Source organism: Ascaphus truei, chromosome 1, assembly GCF_040206685.1.
Source record: "Ascaphus truei isolate aAscTru1 chromosome 1, aAscTru1.hap1, whole genome shotgun sequence".
Classification (NCBI taxonomy): Eukaryota; Metazoa; Chordata; class Amphibia; order Anura; family Ascaphidae; genus Ascaphus; species Ascaphus truei.
Window position 1 is genome coordinate 460099515 of NC_134483.1, and position 17506 is coordinate 460117020.

The 17506-nt window shown below is 40.8% G+C and overlaps 1 protein-coding gene across 3 annotated transcripts in view; it reads right to left on the reverse strand.

Moving 5' to 3' along the window:
* The window catches only part of TUSC3 (tumor suppressor candidate 3), a 369252-nt gene extending 353188 nt beyond the window's left edge, over nt 1-16064 (reverse strand). The window contains exon 1 of one of the 3 annotated variants that reach the window (XM_075565925.1): nt 15918-16049. Coding sequence is in view for 1 of the 3 variants with exons in the window: in XM_075565901.1 (XP_075422016.1) it covers nt 15918-16022 (105 nt within the window). In the remaining 2 variants the exon portion in view is untranslated. Of the gene's footprint in view, nt 1-15917 lie in introns of all 3 variants that reach the window. The other 2 variants (XM_075565910.1, XM_075565901.1) reach the window with 2 other exon arrangements.
* Nucleotides 16065-17506: the final 1442 nt, after the last annotated feature.

A 17506-nucleotide genomic window follows, 5' to 3' on the forward strand; every position in this document is an offset into this window, starting at 1 on the left:
GTGCCATAGCCATTGCCATACCGCTTACTTCCCAAATCAACTCTATTTTAACATTTAACATTCGGGATGCACATTGATACCCTGACATCCAAAACCTATGCCAATCTAGGTGTACTTTACAGGAACAAATCCTCCCTAAACCTGCTGGTCAGAAAGTGTATTGCACAGCAGATGCTAATCCAATTATAGTATACGGCTTAGCACCCAAACCAACCTTAGCAAACTTGATACCCTCTACAATTTAATATGCCATTTTATTCTCCAATGGAAACACATATCACTGCGAAATGCTGAAAGAACTAGATTGGTCATCACTTGAGTCTAGGCGCAAAGTTCATCTCTCCTGCCTTGCTTTCAAACACTTTTTAGGCAAGCTACCTGTCTACCTGAACAAGCTCCTCACCCCTATCACATGCAGCACTTATCTGAGATCTGACTCCAAAAGACTGTTCACGGTCCCAAGGTTAAGCAAAGTATCTGACCACTCCTCCTTCTCTTACTGTGTACCCCAAAACTGGAATAATCTACCAGGGACTCTCACAGCCACCACCAGTCTAAATTCTTTCAAAATTAAAGCTGTCTCACATTTTAATCTGGTCTGTAACTGTTACATACGTCTGTAATATATATTATCTCTAACTGTGCATGCAATGTCTTGTATATAATGTATCCACTGTTCACTTATGTAGCTATGTATTGTAATCATGTATTACTTTTCATCTTAACTCTATGCCCAGGACATACTTGAAAACGAGAGGTAACTCTCAATGTATTACTTCCTGGTAAAACAGTTTATAAATAAATAAATAAATAAATACATTTTGTCTGCATGCCATATCCCTAAGACCTGGAAAGCTGCCAGAGTTGTCTCGATCTTCAAAAGTGAGGACAAACACGCTCTTTCAAACTACAGGCCAATCTCTCTTCTCCCAATACTATCAAAAGTGCTACTAACTTATTAGCGAAACGCAACACATGAATCTCATCCTGGGAGTACCCCCAATGCCCCACCCTCTCCCAACACTGCGCACAATTTTCAATTTGTTCCAGTATCCGAAGTGGAGATTACACAAGCGCTTCTCAAATTAAAACAAAGCAGCCAATGTGGACCTGACGTACTGCAACCCAAGTTCCTAAGACTTGGTGCCCCAGCCATTGCCAAACCAATTGCTTCCATAGTCAACTCTATTCTGTCTGCAGGCCATATCCCTAAGACCTGAAAAACTGCCAGATTTATCCCAATCTTCAAAAGTGGGGACAAAAACACTGTTTCAAACTACAGGCCAATCTCTCTTCTAATACTATCAAAAGTCAAAGAAAAATGTGTCCACTCCCAATTAAGCGATTACTAAACCAAGACTGTCATGGGAGACCAGTACATTTAACACCTTTTACCTTCTGGGATCAATTCACTAGGTAGGACAAGGTAGTCAAATAAAATGGGGTTTATTCTGGTAAAACCAGCAGACAAACAATGAAACACAAAATACAGGTAATACATACTTAACTGGAGGTCTGGCGGGGAGTCTCTAGCCTCTCTAGGTGCAGGGCGCCTGCTTCCCTATCCACTCCACATCCATTAACACCACAGTACTATCTCTGGGTGAGATACCTGGCTTTCCCCACTTCGTTGATTATTAGGCCTTGGCCGGGACTGTAGAACTTGTCCTCAGCTAGGCTAGGTTCTCCGGCAACTCCATTTCGAGTGCTTTGCTATTCAGAGCAAGGCACTTTTGAAAAGCCCGCCAACGTTTCACTGGACCAAGTCCCAAAATTGTCTGGTTCTCTGATTGGACAGTCCCCTTACATAGACCTCGGTGTCCTATGTTTAACATTGAAGAGGGACTGGCGACTAATCAGAGAATGGATCGTAACTGCAACAGCCAATCACAAGCTGGAGGCTCGTCTTGCTGCACGTGTCAGAGGAGGGGGTGTGTCCAGGAGGCTCAGGAAGCTGGCGAGTGGGAAATTCAAACTGGCCAATGGGAACCGTGCCTACGAGCAGCGGCTTCCCCTTGCCAGCCCCATACCTCCCGCTGGGTAGGCTCCACTGAGTCTTGGAGAACAAGAGTCTCCCCCGCGGGTAGTCTTTGTTCTGGACCTCGTACTCTGCCCTTCCCTGCTCACCAAATGGCCCGACGCCTCTCAACTTCCATCCTCCCTTTGATCCAACTTTTCTATGCAGACATCCTGGCTTATCGAATTACCAGGATTGTCTTCATAGAGATGAATACACATTTTAAACACATATTTCTTCATCTAAACTGGGCTCTGGGATTTTGATGATACACTTAGCTTGGTGGGTGGGGAACACAATACTTTATAGGGAAAATACAATGGTAATAACATGCGCACGCATACCCACAGACCAGATGTGATCTGCGGGTAAAATGTTGGGACAACCGGTGCCTTTGTCCCACAACCTTTTATACATATTTGAATCCCCTTTCCCCCAAATATCCACTATTAAAGTCCCGCTCCCGAAGTCCCAGGTTTATAGAAGCCCATGGAGGGTTAGAACACACACATTCTCCTGGCTAATAGGGCTGATAAGCCGCTGGGGAACCACGTTTTTTAGGGGTAGCTAGCCAGGCTTCACCTTTATTATGAAGGCTGGCTACCCACCATCCCAAAGACAAATTTCCTTAGCCAATTCAAATCAGGTTTTTGCCCCAAACACTCCACAGTAACTACTCTCCTTAAAGTTTGCAATGAGATCCAGAGTAGCACGGAACTGGGACACTTACTGTGCAATATTCCTAGATTTTGCAAAGGCTTTTGATATTGTTGATTGTGTTATCTTGCTAAACAAACTCTAGTGCACTGGAATGGGGGAATACGCCTTAAACTGGTTTCACTCCTACCTATCATGTAGATACCAACATGTGTCTATCTCGGGCTCTAACTTCAACAACTTGGATATTACCTGCAGTGTCTGTAGTCTCACAGATGCTCCTGGGGTGTTTGCGCATGATCAATTTTTTGACTGAGGTAAGAGCTCTCTGATCAAGGGAGGTATGCCCCTTTGAGCACTGCAGAGACCACATTGTACTTGAACTCTCCCCTCTTACCCCAGCCAGGACGAAGACGGGAGTCAAAAAGTTGATTGTGCCCAAACAACCCAGGAGAAGCTGTGAGAGTATGGAGGAGACGCCAGCAGCTGGGGGAAGCACACAATACATCAGGGAGCCTGTTCCAGCACTACCAGATAGCCAAGACGGAGCGGTGGCGGTGAGACTATCACGCAATCAATTGTTGTACACACAATAGTGTTACATGCTGTTTTATACTGCACACGATGTGAGTCCATTTTTTTTATCTTTTAAAAATACTGAATACAGTTAAACATTTTTTGATCTGCACTATGGTCCCATTTCTTTTTTGTATTACACACTGAAGTTCCAACATCCTGACTCTCCCAAAACAAGCTTGCCTGAGATTGTGATGTGCCTTTTATTACCTAACACATAGTGAGTAGGAATATCATAAGAGCTAAGACCTGATATAAAGCTATTTTGTACTTTTATCAGCACTTACAGTAGTTGTTTTTTTCTTGTATCTCTCCCATGCTCCCCCTGGATTTTTGAAGCTACTGTATATTGTCTATATACATATATATATTCAGCATGTAACTAGTTAAAATAAAGAATATAGTATTTAGTTAGAAATTATATTGTGATAGTTAGAAATAGTTAGTTAGTAAAACAATACAAAAGAGATCTGTCTTAAAGATTAGGAACACAGTTAATCCTATAGTTACTTTGTGACAGAACAGGGGAGATTTGTAAATCAAAGTAAATATTGCTAAATGAAGAAACCTTGTTCTAAAGTTGATGATTGACTAAGGATATTTGGCTGACAGTGAGAAAAACAAGTAATTGCTATGTTAAGACTGATTAAAATAAATGTATAAACCAGTGTGCCGGGATGTATGGAATTTACAATCATTTAACATCAAACAATCTGAGGATTCTCCACTGTATAACCAAATTCTATATGAATGCCTAAAACCCTGATGTGACTGACTGAAATGATGATGTAAAAGATGTTTTCTATTTGTCTCTAAATAAGTTGAGAAAATATCTGGACTGCAGAATTTTTTATATACTGTACTGTATCACTGAAAGGTGGGACATTTATTTGAACCCATATAATGAAGTGAATCTTCACTCCACCCTAATATAAAGATCAGAAACCTTGTGAGTTAGGTCTTCACCATACAGGTGTGTGGAAACATGTCATACCACGATCAAAAGAGATCTCTGAGGATCTCAGAAAAGCAGTTATTGATGCTCATCAGTCTGGAAAGGGTTACAAAACCATTTCTAAGGATTTGGGGCTCCACCAATCCACTGTCAGACAGACTGTCTACAAATGAAGAAAGATCAAGACCATACTTACTCTACCCAGGAGTGTTCGTCCTACCAAAATCTCTCCAAGAACAAATCGGAAAATCATCCAAGAACTTACAAAGAACCACAGAGGACAGCACAGGATCTGAAGGCCACTATCGACTTGACTGTCATTGTTCATGACTCAACTATCAGAAAAAGACTGAATAAGAATGTTGTTCATGGAAGGATAGCCAAGAAGAAACCACTGCTCGTTAAAAAAAATTGCTCCCCATCTGAAGCTCACCAAAGAGCACATACTGTAGATGATCCATAAGATTTCTGTAACAATGTTCTCTGTACAGACAAGTCAAAGGTAGAACTTTTTGGCCTTAATGAGAAATGTTATTTGGTGAAAACCAAACACTGCGATCGAACAGAAGAACCTCATCCCAACCATTAAGCATGTTGGCGGGAGTGTAATGGTTTGCTTCCTCAGGTCCTAGATAGCTTGCCATCATTAACACAACCATGAATTCTGCATTGTATCAGAAGATTCTAGAGGAGAATTTCAAGCCATCCATCCGTGAGCTGAAGCTGAAGCGAAAATGGGCATTGCCCGGGCGTGGAAGGGCAGGGAGCATGGAGTGGAAGGGGGGGGCAAAGGGCAGGGAGGGGGGGGGGCAAAGGGCAGGGAGGGGGGGGGCAAAGGGCAGGGAAGGGGGGGCAAAGGGCAGGAGAGGGGGCGGGCTAAGGGCAGGGAGGGGGACGACTCAATCCCCCCCACACACACACACAATCCCCCCCCCACACACATACACACACAATCCCCCACACACAATCACACACAATCACAATCCCCACACTCAATCCCCCCCCACACACACACACAATCCCCCCACACACAATCCCCCCACACACACACACTTCCCCCCCACACACACACACACACTCAATCCCCCCCACCCCCCACACACACACACTCAATCACTCCCCCCCCCACCACCACCACCACCAACACACACACACACTTAATCAGTCCACAATTTCACCTGGGGGGCGACATGCTCCGATCCCCCAACCCCCCATGCTGCTGAAAACGGGAAGCAGAAAGGAAGAGAAGGAGGGCTTGTCTGTGTGCAGAGAGAAGCCCCACCCCCTCTGCAAGACACAGACATAGAAGCAGCAGCACGGATCTTCTGGCCCCGCCCCCTCTGCAAGACACAGACATAGAAGCAGCAGCACGGATCTTCTGGCCCCGCCCCCTCTGCAAGACACAGACATAGAAGCAGCAGCACGGATCTTCTGGCCCCGCCCCCTCTGCAAGACACAGACATAGAAGCAGCAGCACGGATCTTCTGGCCCCGCCCCCTCTGCAAGACACAGACATAGAAGCAGCAGCACGGATCTTCTGGCCCCGCCCCCTCTGCAAGACACAGACATAGAAGCAGCAGCAGCATGGATCTTCTGGCCCTGCCCCCTCTGCAAGACACAGACATAGAAGCAGCAGCACGGAGTGCCCGTGCACAGCTCTGGCCGCCCCCAGGTTTCCCTGCAAGCTGCTTGCGCCCCCCCTACATAATCGTGCGCCCCCCCTACCTAGTGTGTGTGTGTGTGTGTGTGTGTTTGGCCCGTCACTCCGCCTCAGGCCAATGAGAGGTGTGCGGGGGCGGGCGGCCCAAGGAACCAATGAGATTTCCCCTAGGGACACCGGACATCCAGACAGGCATACAGTGCTTTCACTAATATAGTATAAGATTAGGACTTAGATTAAGATCTAATAACATTTTAGGTTTGAAATATGTGAAAATCCTAAGGGGTTCACAAACGTTTTCTCCCCTATACATATATGGTATACCAGTGTGAATATGTGTACTCAGAGAGACTGATTTCTAAAAAATCAATTCATAAGTAAGAAAGAGAAAACAAAGTGCCATTCAAATGCAATAGTGCCGACCGGGGCAATCAAATGGAATCTTTTTGAAGTCATAATGAGTTTAAGTGCGCTTATGTGTATAATTCTGTTATATCTGTTTGTCTCCTAATATATTTCTTAAATTGTTAGATCACCAAAGTAGCATTAACCCTTTTATTGATCTTGTCCATCTCTGTTCAACCAATGTTCTATCTAATGAAGTACAGCCTGAGTACAGTGACATTCATCAAAATATGCCATTAAACAATTGGCAAGGTGATCTTGTATTTTTCTTCCAGGTAAAATTAATGCTAATCTAAACACAAACAAATCATTTTAATAAATCAGGGAGGGAAATTTCCTGGGCGTCTAAAATGTTGTCCCTGGAAGCTGTGTTTTGCAGTGCTAAGTGACCTCTGAGTCACCGCCACAGCCGGGAACAGCATGCCTAATTATGCTTTACTACTGCGACATCAAAGCAGGATCAGGTGCCGGTTGCCACGCTTACCGACAGATCACTCAGAGTTGTGCTATTTAGTGTGGAATGCAGTGGGGCAAGGTATGGGAGGGATCGGAGCATGGGAGGCAGAGTGGTGTGATAGTTGGGGGGGAGAGAGGCAGAGAACTCCAACACTGTAACCACTCCTGCTCTCCATGAGGTCAATGTAATGAGGTGGAAGGGAGGAGTGCCAGTGGGCAATGTTCCTGTGTCAGTGTGTGTGAATGTGTGTTAGTGTGCAAGAGTGTCAGTGTGAGTGTGCGAGAGTGTAAGGGTGAGAGAGTGAGTGTTAGTGTGTGAAAGAGAGAGTCAGTGTCAATGTGAGAGAGAAGCACTATTAGTGTGAGAGAGTCAGTTTGAGAGTCAGGATGTGTGTGTAAGTGTCAAAGTGTGTCTCAAAGATACACACTGACACACACACATTGAAATACAATACAGAGCAGTCAACGGGAGAGATCTGATAAGCCATGTGCCATACCCCCACACCACTTAACAAAAAGGGGCTTCAAAAAACTCCAGCTGGCGACTAAGTTTTTTTACATATTTGTTCAGCCCTGTAAAATGTCACTCATCAATAGTTTTGTACAATCTAATGGTGGCAGTCTTCTGTAAAGTATTATGTCCCCAATACCTATTTTGGCAATGATAGAGTAAATGGTTTAATGCAGAAAAGTTCTGTATTATTAATTTAAATGTATTAATAAATGTCCACTTTGAAACAATTCTTATAAAAATAGGTGGCACTTAACACACTTACGTTCTTAATGTATCCAGGTCTACTGAAAACCTCCATCTCATAAAACAAGACTAGTTACTGTATGCTATTTCTATTCATTAGGGAACCACTACTACAGTACTTAGAAATTATGTCATTAAGTTCTATAAATGTTTTTTTAGAAACACTTGACAAATGTATTTTACTTCAGTTATCAATAATCATGATGATGGCTATTGAAAGCTTTCATGCCTATTCAACGTCAATTTGACTTAAAACACAGCTATTACTACATTTGAGAGTCATATCTGATACAAAACTTGTTCAATACTGGCGCAAAAAAAAAAAACATCTTACACAGTATGCATGATACATTTGGTACTATTTCTGCACTAATACTGCAGAAATAAATGATGTATTAATTTAACAGCCAAAGCTTTAACGTTTGCTCTAGATCACCCTGAGATATCCATCTAGTTTTGCCTTTTATCCAAAAAAATAATGAATCATGTTTGCATGCAATTATTTCAATCATTATTCAAGTGATCACATCTTTGTTATTAAACCAATTGTTCTTTATTGAAGATACCCTCGTACCGAATGTGTTTCAACATGTCTTAGTCTGCCTTAGAAAGATTTAGACCCCTTTAAATGCTTTACCGTATACTGAATAAGAGCCAAGGTGTCATGAACTTGGATGACATTGCACTAGTCAATATTAATGGCTACCTATGCTTAATTAAATATCTCAACATTTTCCAACCTCTTCTCATTTCAGAAGACGCCAGTTAATGGTCAAAATGTGGTGGAAAAAAGACTGACAATTCATCAGCCCACCAGGGCCGCACATTACCTACAGTCTAGTTCTACCCCTCTCCTGTGTGAATGTGTATGTATGTAGAGCACAGGCAGAAGGGACGTTCCCATCATTGATAGGAGCTTAATACCAGCACACTGATAAATACTGTCCCACCTGTCTTCTTACACAGGGAACTAGTGATTAGCACAGAAAAGGAGCAGGGCAGTAAAATATGTATTCATTAAGCAACTGAGGGAGTGGTGAGAAGCTATTATCCATGCCAGAAATATCTCTGTTCCCTCTGCACTGAGGAGAAAGAAAGAATGGGCTGCTGGGGCCACCAGAGGCCGTAGGTGGAGCCCCCAGGCTGCCTATTGCCCACCAATGATTTAACTTCCGCTCTTAATTTATAAAGGCATGTTAATTGTGCGCCTACTTGGAGCAGGTGCAAATCATTCCACTCTATACTGTAATACATGAATGTCAGTATGGATACTGATTAACAGCACTGCTTTGTGTGTTGTATTGCTGCACAGGCGCTTCTTGGCACTAATATTTTACAGGTAATAGACAGATAGATGTAGTAGACGTTACTACTCCTGTTCACGCTCAACATTGCACATTTTCTACGCGAAATTGAGCAATGTTGTTACCGGCAGTTCCAGGTCTAGAAAATACAATAAAGCATGGTCCATTTGCAATATCTCGAGATTGTATTACCTTCTTTCAAGTAATACTATGAAACCTTTTGAAACGGTCTCTGCAGAAATTCATCTAAGAAACTTTTTTAATCTGGTGAATCCAATTTCTTCTTTCACTCCTTTTGAAAACATGTACTAGCTCTGCTTCTCAAAAAGACATTGGGGCCTATGCAGTAAGCTCCGATAAGCCATTTATTGAGGCCTTATCGTGAAAAAGGCCTACTGCTTTTCAGTAAGCCCCGATAAGTCTCAGATAAAAGCCCTTTTCGGCAATTTTTTTTCAGAGAAAAAAAAAACACCAAAAGAGTCTCCAGAAGCCACTTATCAGCAGGTTTTCAAACTCGTGCAATTCTAGTAGCCCCGATTAGCTCATAGAGACTAATCGCGGCTCTAGAATAGAGATTTACTCTCAAAATCTTCCGCCAGAAAAAGTTGGCAAGAAGGTGGTGAGAAGCTGCCGAGAAGCGGCGAGAGGGGACTTAGAAAAAAAAATGCATTTCTCCTGCATCGGATTGATGCCAGGAGTCTCCGGAGCTGATACCCATTAATATCAGCACCGGAGACCCCCGGCATGAATCCCATGCAATAAAAATGCATTTACAGGCAACTTCATTACCTAGCGGCTAACCACTAAGGCAATGAAGGGGTTAAGGAACAACAGCCGCTTTATTGGGGGCATAGGGGATGAATGAAGTGGGTACTTAGCCCTTCACTTACCCCATCTGTCCCCAATAAGCATTACAAGTTGTAATAACCACCAATACACAACCCACCCCTTGTGCCCCACATAAAATATTTTTTTTTTTTTTATACACAGGATTGAAACCAGAGGCTGGTGGGGGTCCCCATGTGGTCTCTGCGAGAGTCTGAGAGCCTCCAGGTGGTCCCAGCAGGTGTCTTGGGACTCTCGTGTGTTGCCCATGGGTGTCTGGGGGCCCTTGGGTTGTCTCCATGGTTGTCTGGGGGCCCTCGAGTGGTCCCAGTGTGTGTCCAGGGGTCCTCAGGTGATCCCCGTGGGTTTCCAGGGGTCCTCGGGTGGTCCCCGCTGGCCTGCGGAACCAATGCAGTTGCAAAAAAACAAAATGTGCAATACATAGCAATAAATACACCCCTCCCCCCCCCCAACACATACAGTACAGTAATGGGCAAAATAACTATTATCCAGATATGGATAATTGATTATTTGGCCATAATAAAATCAAACATCAGCCAGTCAGCATAAATAAAGTAAATAAAATGTTCAACTTACCCCTGCCATCATGAAGGGCATCCTTGTCAGCATACTTCAGGTCCATGTCCTCCATTGCCAGAAAGAATACAAGAACAAATACAATCTAATGGCCCCTAACCCCTTAATCACCTTAATCATTAATAACCACTATAGTAATAAAGGGGTTAACCCCCATTCCACGCTACCCACCCGAGAGGCCTAAGCACCAACCCCGGACCCACTATACCTACCCTTTATACATTGATTAGCACAGTGGTATATCATACCCGTAAAATATGGGCTTGATAAGCCTCTATATCACTCAATGGTCAACCTAATAAAAATGAAGGCCACTAATACACAATAATCACATAAATACAGAAGCACCTAAACACAACAACTACAACAATAAAAGAACTAAATAGCCTAATGGTACGTGACAAAAATGGGGGTAATCAGCGTATTAATAAAGGAAGTGTGCTTGGCTGGTTGCCCCTATTTCGTATTGGGGATGAAGGGGTATATTTTTCATGTACTGTACATGTCTTATTTTTCACTCTGTCCCTTGTTGTCCCCATGTTGCAGGATTGTATGTGCTTGCAGTATAATATATCCCAAGCACACACATATGAAAAATATAATTGGGAGATAAGGGGAACATGTATGTTCAATAAAGTGTATTTTTGCTGCAGGTTTTAAAAAGGACAAGCAGGAGGAAGTTTTTTTTTTTCTCTCCGGTCATTAAAATGCACACAAGAACCAAATGTTTTGACACCTATGAACTGGGTCACTCTCCTATGCAAGTTTCAAAGTTAACATGCTGGGCCAACGCCGGTGAGTCCCTGCATATGAAAGCCCCAGAGTCAGGTGGGTGTGAATTGGCCAGATGGATGCTAAATAGGAAATCCTGTTGACCATTTGGGCTAGCTCACCCCCTGAGTTTCCCTTCCAGCCTGAGAGAGGCCAGGTAAAGAGGGGAGAGCACCTATACTAAGTAGCCAAGGTGGCGTTGTCACACCGACTCTGTGTGAACAGGAAATCCCTACAGTGCCCACTCTCCAAACTGTGGGCAAGTAGGGGATTGGGGAATGATTTTTCCCACGCCTGGGGTTGGAGAGCTATGTTGGAGATAGGCTATCAGACCCTATATACATGCTCCCCAAGCTATGCCCATTGTCTGATTTTTCTTCTAACATCTGAAGAAACTTTCCAAAGTTTTGCGTCCAAGTCCAGCAGCCTGCAATTCCAGAAGACAACGAATGCTTTCCAGCGTAACAAGAAGTACATCCCATCTTCAGGAGTTTGTTTGTGCTGGGGGTTCTCTAACTAACCCCACGAACTCAGAACTGACATTTCGTTTTCCAAGGATTTATGGGCTTTGTTTCTTGCGCCCCTTGCAAACGGACAGCAAGTTTAAAAGACATTTTTCCTGTGGTTTACGTTCACTGGACAATTTCCCCTATTCCTATACCAGTAAGTGTAATGAACCTACTTATCTTTGAAAGAAAAATAACATTATTAAATAAACTTGAAACAGAGATATCAGAAGTAAAGGATAATTTGGAGCTATTTAAAGCACAGGTAGATTACCCGAAATATGATAAAATAGTAAAGAAAAAAGTGGATGAAACAAAGGGAGATTATTAAAATTAAACAAACAATTTTCTGAGACAAATATTATGAACAGAATAAACTAAGAATTAGCAACTAACAATACTAGGTTGAGTGGTAATCTGAGGTAAAATTATTTTGTTCACTTTGCCAAACCTCTTAGAGAGCAAGAAGTTATGGATAAAACAGTGATAGCTTTTGAATCTAATAGACATTTATACAAATATTCAAAATAACTGGAAAGAAGTGAATAGACCACAGACAAAAATGTATAAATCATCTTTTAAAGGATGGTTTGGGGAGTCAAGTCTTCTTCGGGACTCAAACAAGTTGGGAGGCAAAGAAAAATAATAAGATCATAAGAGTCAACACCATTCCTAAGACTTAATTAATAGTTTGCACTTATTGAAAAAGACTGGAGAAGATACTATAGTTATCTCTAAATCTGTTTCCATGAATTAGTCTATGAATGATTACAATAAAAGAGATACAGTATTTTTAGAGAAATAAGTCAAAATAGCGCTGGAGCAATTGGTCACAGCAGTGTTTCTTGGTGTAAGATCCCAACCCCAACGATCTCCCTCTGCGTCCTCAGTTTGAGCACATTGCTACTGGCAACAGAGTTACACTAAACCTTACATCATTGGCAGGAGCCAGCACTGCCGAGACATGCAGAGTGAAAGGAATGGATCTGAGAGCACCAGGAGACGAGATGGGATAGAGGACAAATGTGAGGAAGCTAACCTTAGTCCATCAGACTAAATGTTCAAGTTCTTTCATTTATATTTGAATATATTACTGTAAATATTTTGCGAGCCTTACAATTTGAACAGACAATATTACACTATACAATGCTGCTTTTTTCTGTGCTTTTTTTGTTCCCAGATTATTGTTATCTTAAATATAGAAGCTAATCCAAAATACACTAAATATTGACCTATGGTCAATTTTGGTAAGAAAACCTTTAAAGGATGTTAATAAACTGGAAAATAAATGAATCACTCATATTTATGCAGCTGCCAGAGGTGATATTGCCACATCTTGCATCAATCAGTTCCTTTAATCTTTATCTCAGTTTAAAACCAGACTTTGGTAGATCCTCATGTTTAACATTTCAAAACATCTGGCAAACTTGGCTCGATCACATCGGCCCAAGACGACACTCTATCTTCCTTTGATATCGAAGAGAGCTCAGTACTTCTTTTGAGTCTTTAACAATGTAAATGTACCAGTTTCTGACCTCTTTTCTTGGTGATAGCTATTTGCCAGCATTGGCTTTAACTGTACAGGCATACCCCGCATTAACGTACGCAATGGGTCCAGAGCATGTGTGTAAAGCGAAAATGTACTTAAAGTGAAGCACTACCTTTATTCCACTTATCGATGCATGTACTGTTCTGGAATCGACATATATGTGCATAACTGATGTAAATAACTCATTTGTAACAGGCTCTATAGTTACACCCGCTTGCATACAGCTTTGGTACAGGTAGGGAGCCAGTATTGCTGTTCAGGACGTGCTGACAGTCCTTACTAGCGAGTGTACTTAAAGTGAGTGTCCTTAAACCGGGGTATGCCTGTATATATTACGCTGGACTAAAGGCACTAGGCAGATTGATCTGGCACATAAAACAGGAACTAGCTGGTTTAAATAGCAAGCCAGGAGGTGTGTGTGAATAAGGACTGATAGAAAACAGCTGTGTCAGCAGCAGCAATAGTAGTAGCAGGAACTCAAAGGCACACTGAGCCCATGGAACTGTCCAGGTGCTGATCTGGCTCTCTGTCAGAGCTGCTGCCCTGAGCAGCAGAGGTCGCAGGTTCCGGGCCTATCAGCCATATTCTCTGTGATTTGCTGTAATCTACACTTATAAAAACTAATACCACACATGAAAAAATAATCCTATTCTCTTTGGGAAAAAAAATAAACCACAAATGTTCCCAGCACTCAAACGGAAAGAACAGATAGTAAATGGATCAGCCAAAAGTAAGTATTTAATGGTACACGAATGATGCAAAAAATGGTCAAACAAGGATCAAAAAAGAAAGCACTATGTGCTAGGGCAGGGACAAGGACAGGGAAGGGGAAAAGGGAGAGGGTCCCTGTCCTTGTCCCTGCCCTAGCACATACTGCTTTCTTTTTTGGTCCTTGTTTGACCATTTTTTGCATCATTCGTGTACCATTAAATACTTACTTTTGGCTGATCCATTTACTATCTGTTCTTTCCGTTTGAGTGCTGGGAACATTTGTGGTTTATTGATTATTTGGGAACAATCAGGGTCCTCCTTGTTCCCGTTTTGCACCTATTATTTCACTTTATACAGCGTTTTATGTGCTGTGTAATACTGTTTGTTATGCTATTCTTTTGGGGGTTGCATTCATTTTGATTTAATATATAAACCCCTGAGATTTTTTACTCTTCTAGAAAAATACATATCATGCTTTGGATATTACAACACATGTGACCCTGCACTATCATTCTACCAAAAAAGAAATATACATAAATAAATAAATTCTGTGCATGTTTTATTCTTCATCTAAATGTCAAACCAATTTCATCTAAATGTAGGCCCTTTTCCTGCCAGGCTTCTCAATCTGAGCAGAGACATCACAGCCGTTTTCCTGAATGGACTTCTGATGAACCTGCCGACTCAGCGTTTTTAAATTATAAGTAAATTTGGGTAACAGTGTAGCATTTGGAATCTTCAAACTCTGGTGTAAATGACTAGAAGGAAAAGCATTCAGAACCTGCCTTACTTTAGGAGAGGGTTGGATGGATAAGCATTACCATTTGTCCTTAACATAATTCTGTGTGTTGTTTATGTTGGAAATCGAGTCTATTAGAGGCAGCTCTTGCAAGCATGCTCTAGCCTGTTATTCAGGAAACACTTTGGTACCAAAGAAGATCATGTACTTTTCTATTGGAACCTGCATCTCTTTACAATTGCATAAAGGCTCCCACTGCACTGGTGGTGCAAAAGAAGGCAATACAGAAGAATTCTTTAAGCTCCATAAACATAAGTAGCATTAAGTGCAAATGTCACGAAAATTAGAACGTCTCCTACAACACTTTTGTAGCTTAGGGGCATCCTAGAAATACTTATTTTCCCATGATGATCGAAATAGTGGACACAAAAGTATCTAACATGGGGGTGACACTGATGGGGAGCAAATTATAATATTTCCCTATTAGTACTGTATATCAGTCAGCATCAGATGCCATGTAGTTATATTTGTTAGATACACAAATGAAGATGAGTGAAACCAAATTTGGAAAACGTTTAACGCAGAGAAAAATAATAACATTAGTGTTAATGGTACAATATACCTTACTTTTGCTACAGCTGTGGCCCATGCGTGAACCCATATTTTGTCTATGCCCAAAGGAAGAGTTAAAGAGGAGTTGAAACATTGTAATGGGATTTACCAAATTCTGTATGTGTATTTTCATACAGCATTTCCCCCATATTCTAACATCAAAAACAATGTCACAACCACGGTAAGCAATGCTTCTGTAACTAATAGGAACTGTAAGAAACTTGATGAACAATTTGTAAACATGTAATGCAGCCTAAACCAAAAAATGGTGTGAGGAAACAAAAGTGCTTGTGTTATGCATCTTCCAACTAAATTAAACACAATTACCCTGAAAACTGCTTATTATTGAAAAGTAATTATGTTCTTTAAATAGTAAAAGCTTTAGTGAAAAGGTGCACATATACACAATATTTTATTTTGACCTGGGTTAATATTGTCTTAATAAAATAGAAATATATTGTTACAGCATATAAAAAAGAAAAGTATTTATTCGCTGCAAAAAAAATTATAAAACAGCCCACAAAAAATTCCAATTCATTGAATGAAGATGAATTATGCATATTGCAATAAACAAAAAAAAAAAAAAAAACTGGAGCAGATTTGTGCATACAGAACAATTAAACCAGTAAGAGAATAGCTGGAGTATTATAACAAATATGCCCTGGAAACCTATTCTGTAAGGTGTAGGCCTATTAATACTCAGAAACAGTCATTCTTATACATGGCATCCATCACCATAGGAGCAAAAAACACAAAGGCAAAAACTGATTGTTACTTCTAGTAACATAAAAGCGAGATAAACAATTCAATCCTCCTATACCTCTTTTTTCTTTTGTCCTCCCCCGAATTGGAGACACAGAAACAGGATGAGCAGACAGTTACCAACGAGCAGATGCTGCACTGATGTCCCCATACTCCACGCCATGTTTCCAGCACTGTATCCCCATCACCAGCAGCTCTGTGAGGATCTCCCTCTGTAACTGGCTAAGGGAACAGCCAACCACGGGGAAAGCAGGAAGCAGAGCATCACTGTTAATGTAGTTCTCACTCATTCCCTCCTGAAGCAGGTGGGATTGAACAAAGTCGATCGGCAACAGTGCCCTGATGAGAATGTGTTCGCATTGTTTTGTCTCATTATGACTGGCAAATGCTAGTCATAATACTGCAACATTATGATTAGTGGATCACTCCAGATATAGGTACTGAGTTGTATTATAGATTTCCTCATCAGTTTTGTTAAAGGTTTTGGGGAACTTTTAATTATTAATATTTTTTAATAACAGGACAATAGACTGCTATAAATCTCTCCTTCCTTTCCTCTCTCTCTTTTTAATTGTGTGTGTGTGTGTGTGTGTGTGTGTGTGTGTGTGTGTGTATATATGTATATATATATATATATATATATATATATATATATATATATATATATATATATATATATATATATATATATATATATATATATATATATATATATATATATATATATATATATATATATATATATATATATATATATATATATATATATATTATTGATCTGTTTACTATATTCCTTCTCTTTCACTTAGGTTTACTTACTTTATGTCTCATGTATATATATATATATATATATATATATATATATATACACATACACACACACACACACACACACACACACACACACACACACACATTGTATTGTATTGTACTGTATTCTTCTGCACTATTTTCATGCACCCAGTGCTGGACATGGGATTTTTGAAATGGGGGCATGGCTAAATTCATCAATGTTATTAACCCCTCTCCCACCCCCAAAACTCATGGGTCCTCCACCTGTCATATAATTATAAATAAAAGATATCACTGTATTATTATTATTATTATTATTATTATTATTATTATTATTATTATTATACAAGAGTTATTCTCCTTTAACCCTGAGTGGTTTACATTTATTTTAATTTTGAGTTACCATCAGTATCAACTATTTTTGGGTTATCTGATTCTATTAGGAGTCCATTTGTATATATCAATATATGCCTAAGTGGATTGTATATTTTAATATTTGTTATTAGACACCATTGATATTATGTTTTTATCCCTCTTCCTTCACATCCTTTTTGGAACGTTCGCTCTAATACAGTGGGTATCTTTTAGTTACCACGACTGATTTCATGTACAGTAACAACAAAATAAATAAAACCCTACGCGTTTACTACTGAGGAGGTAGTATGTACTATGAAATGCGTAGGATATTATTGCTTGTTATCCTGTGTATTGATCCATTATAGCCGAGCCGGGCAGTGCAGCTGAAACCACAGACTTTCTGTATACTGTACTTCGCTGAGTAAAGGTGGCTTTCGTCTGGTGACGTCATCTTCAGTTGACGAGATTTACCAGGTGCCTCGGACGAGCTTCTGGTGT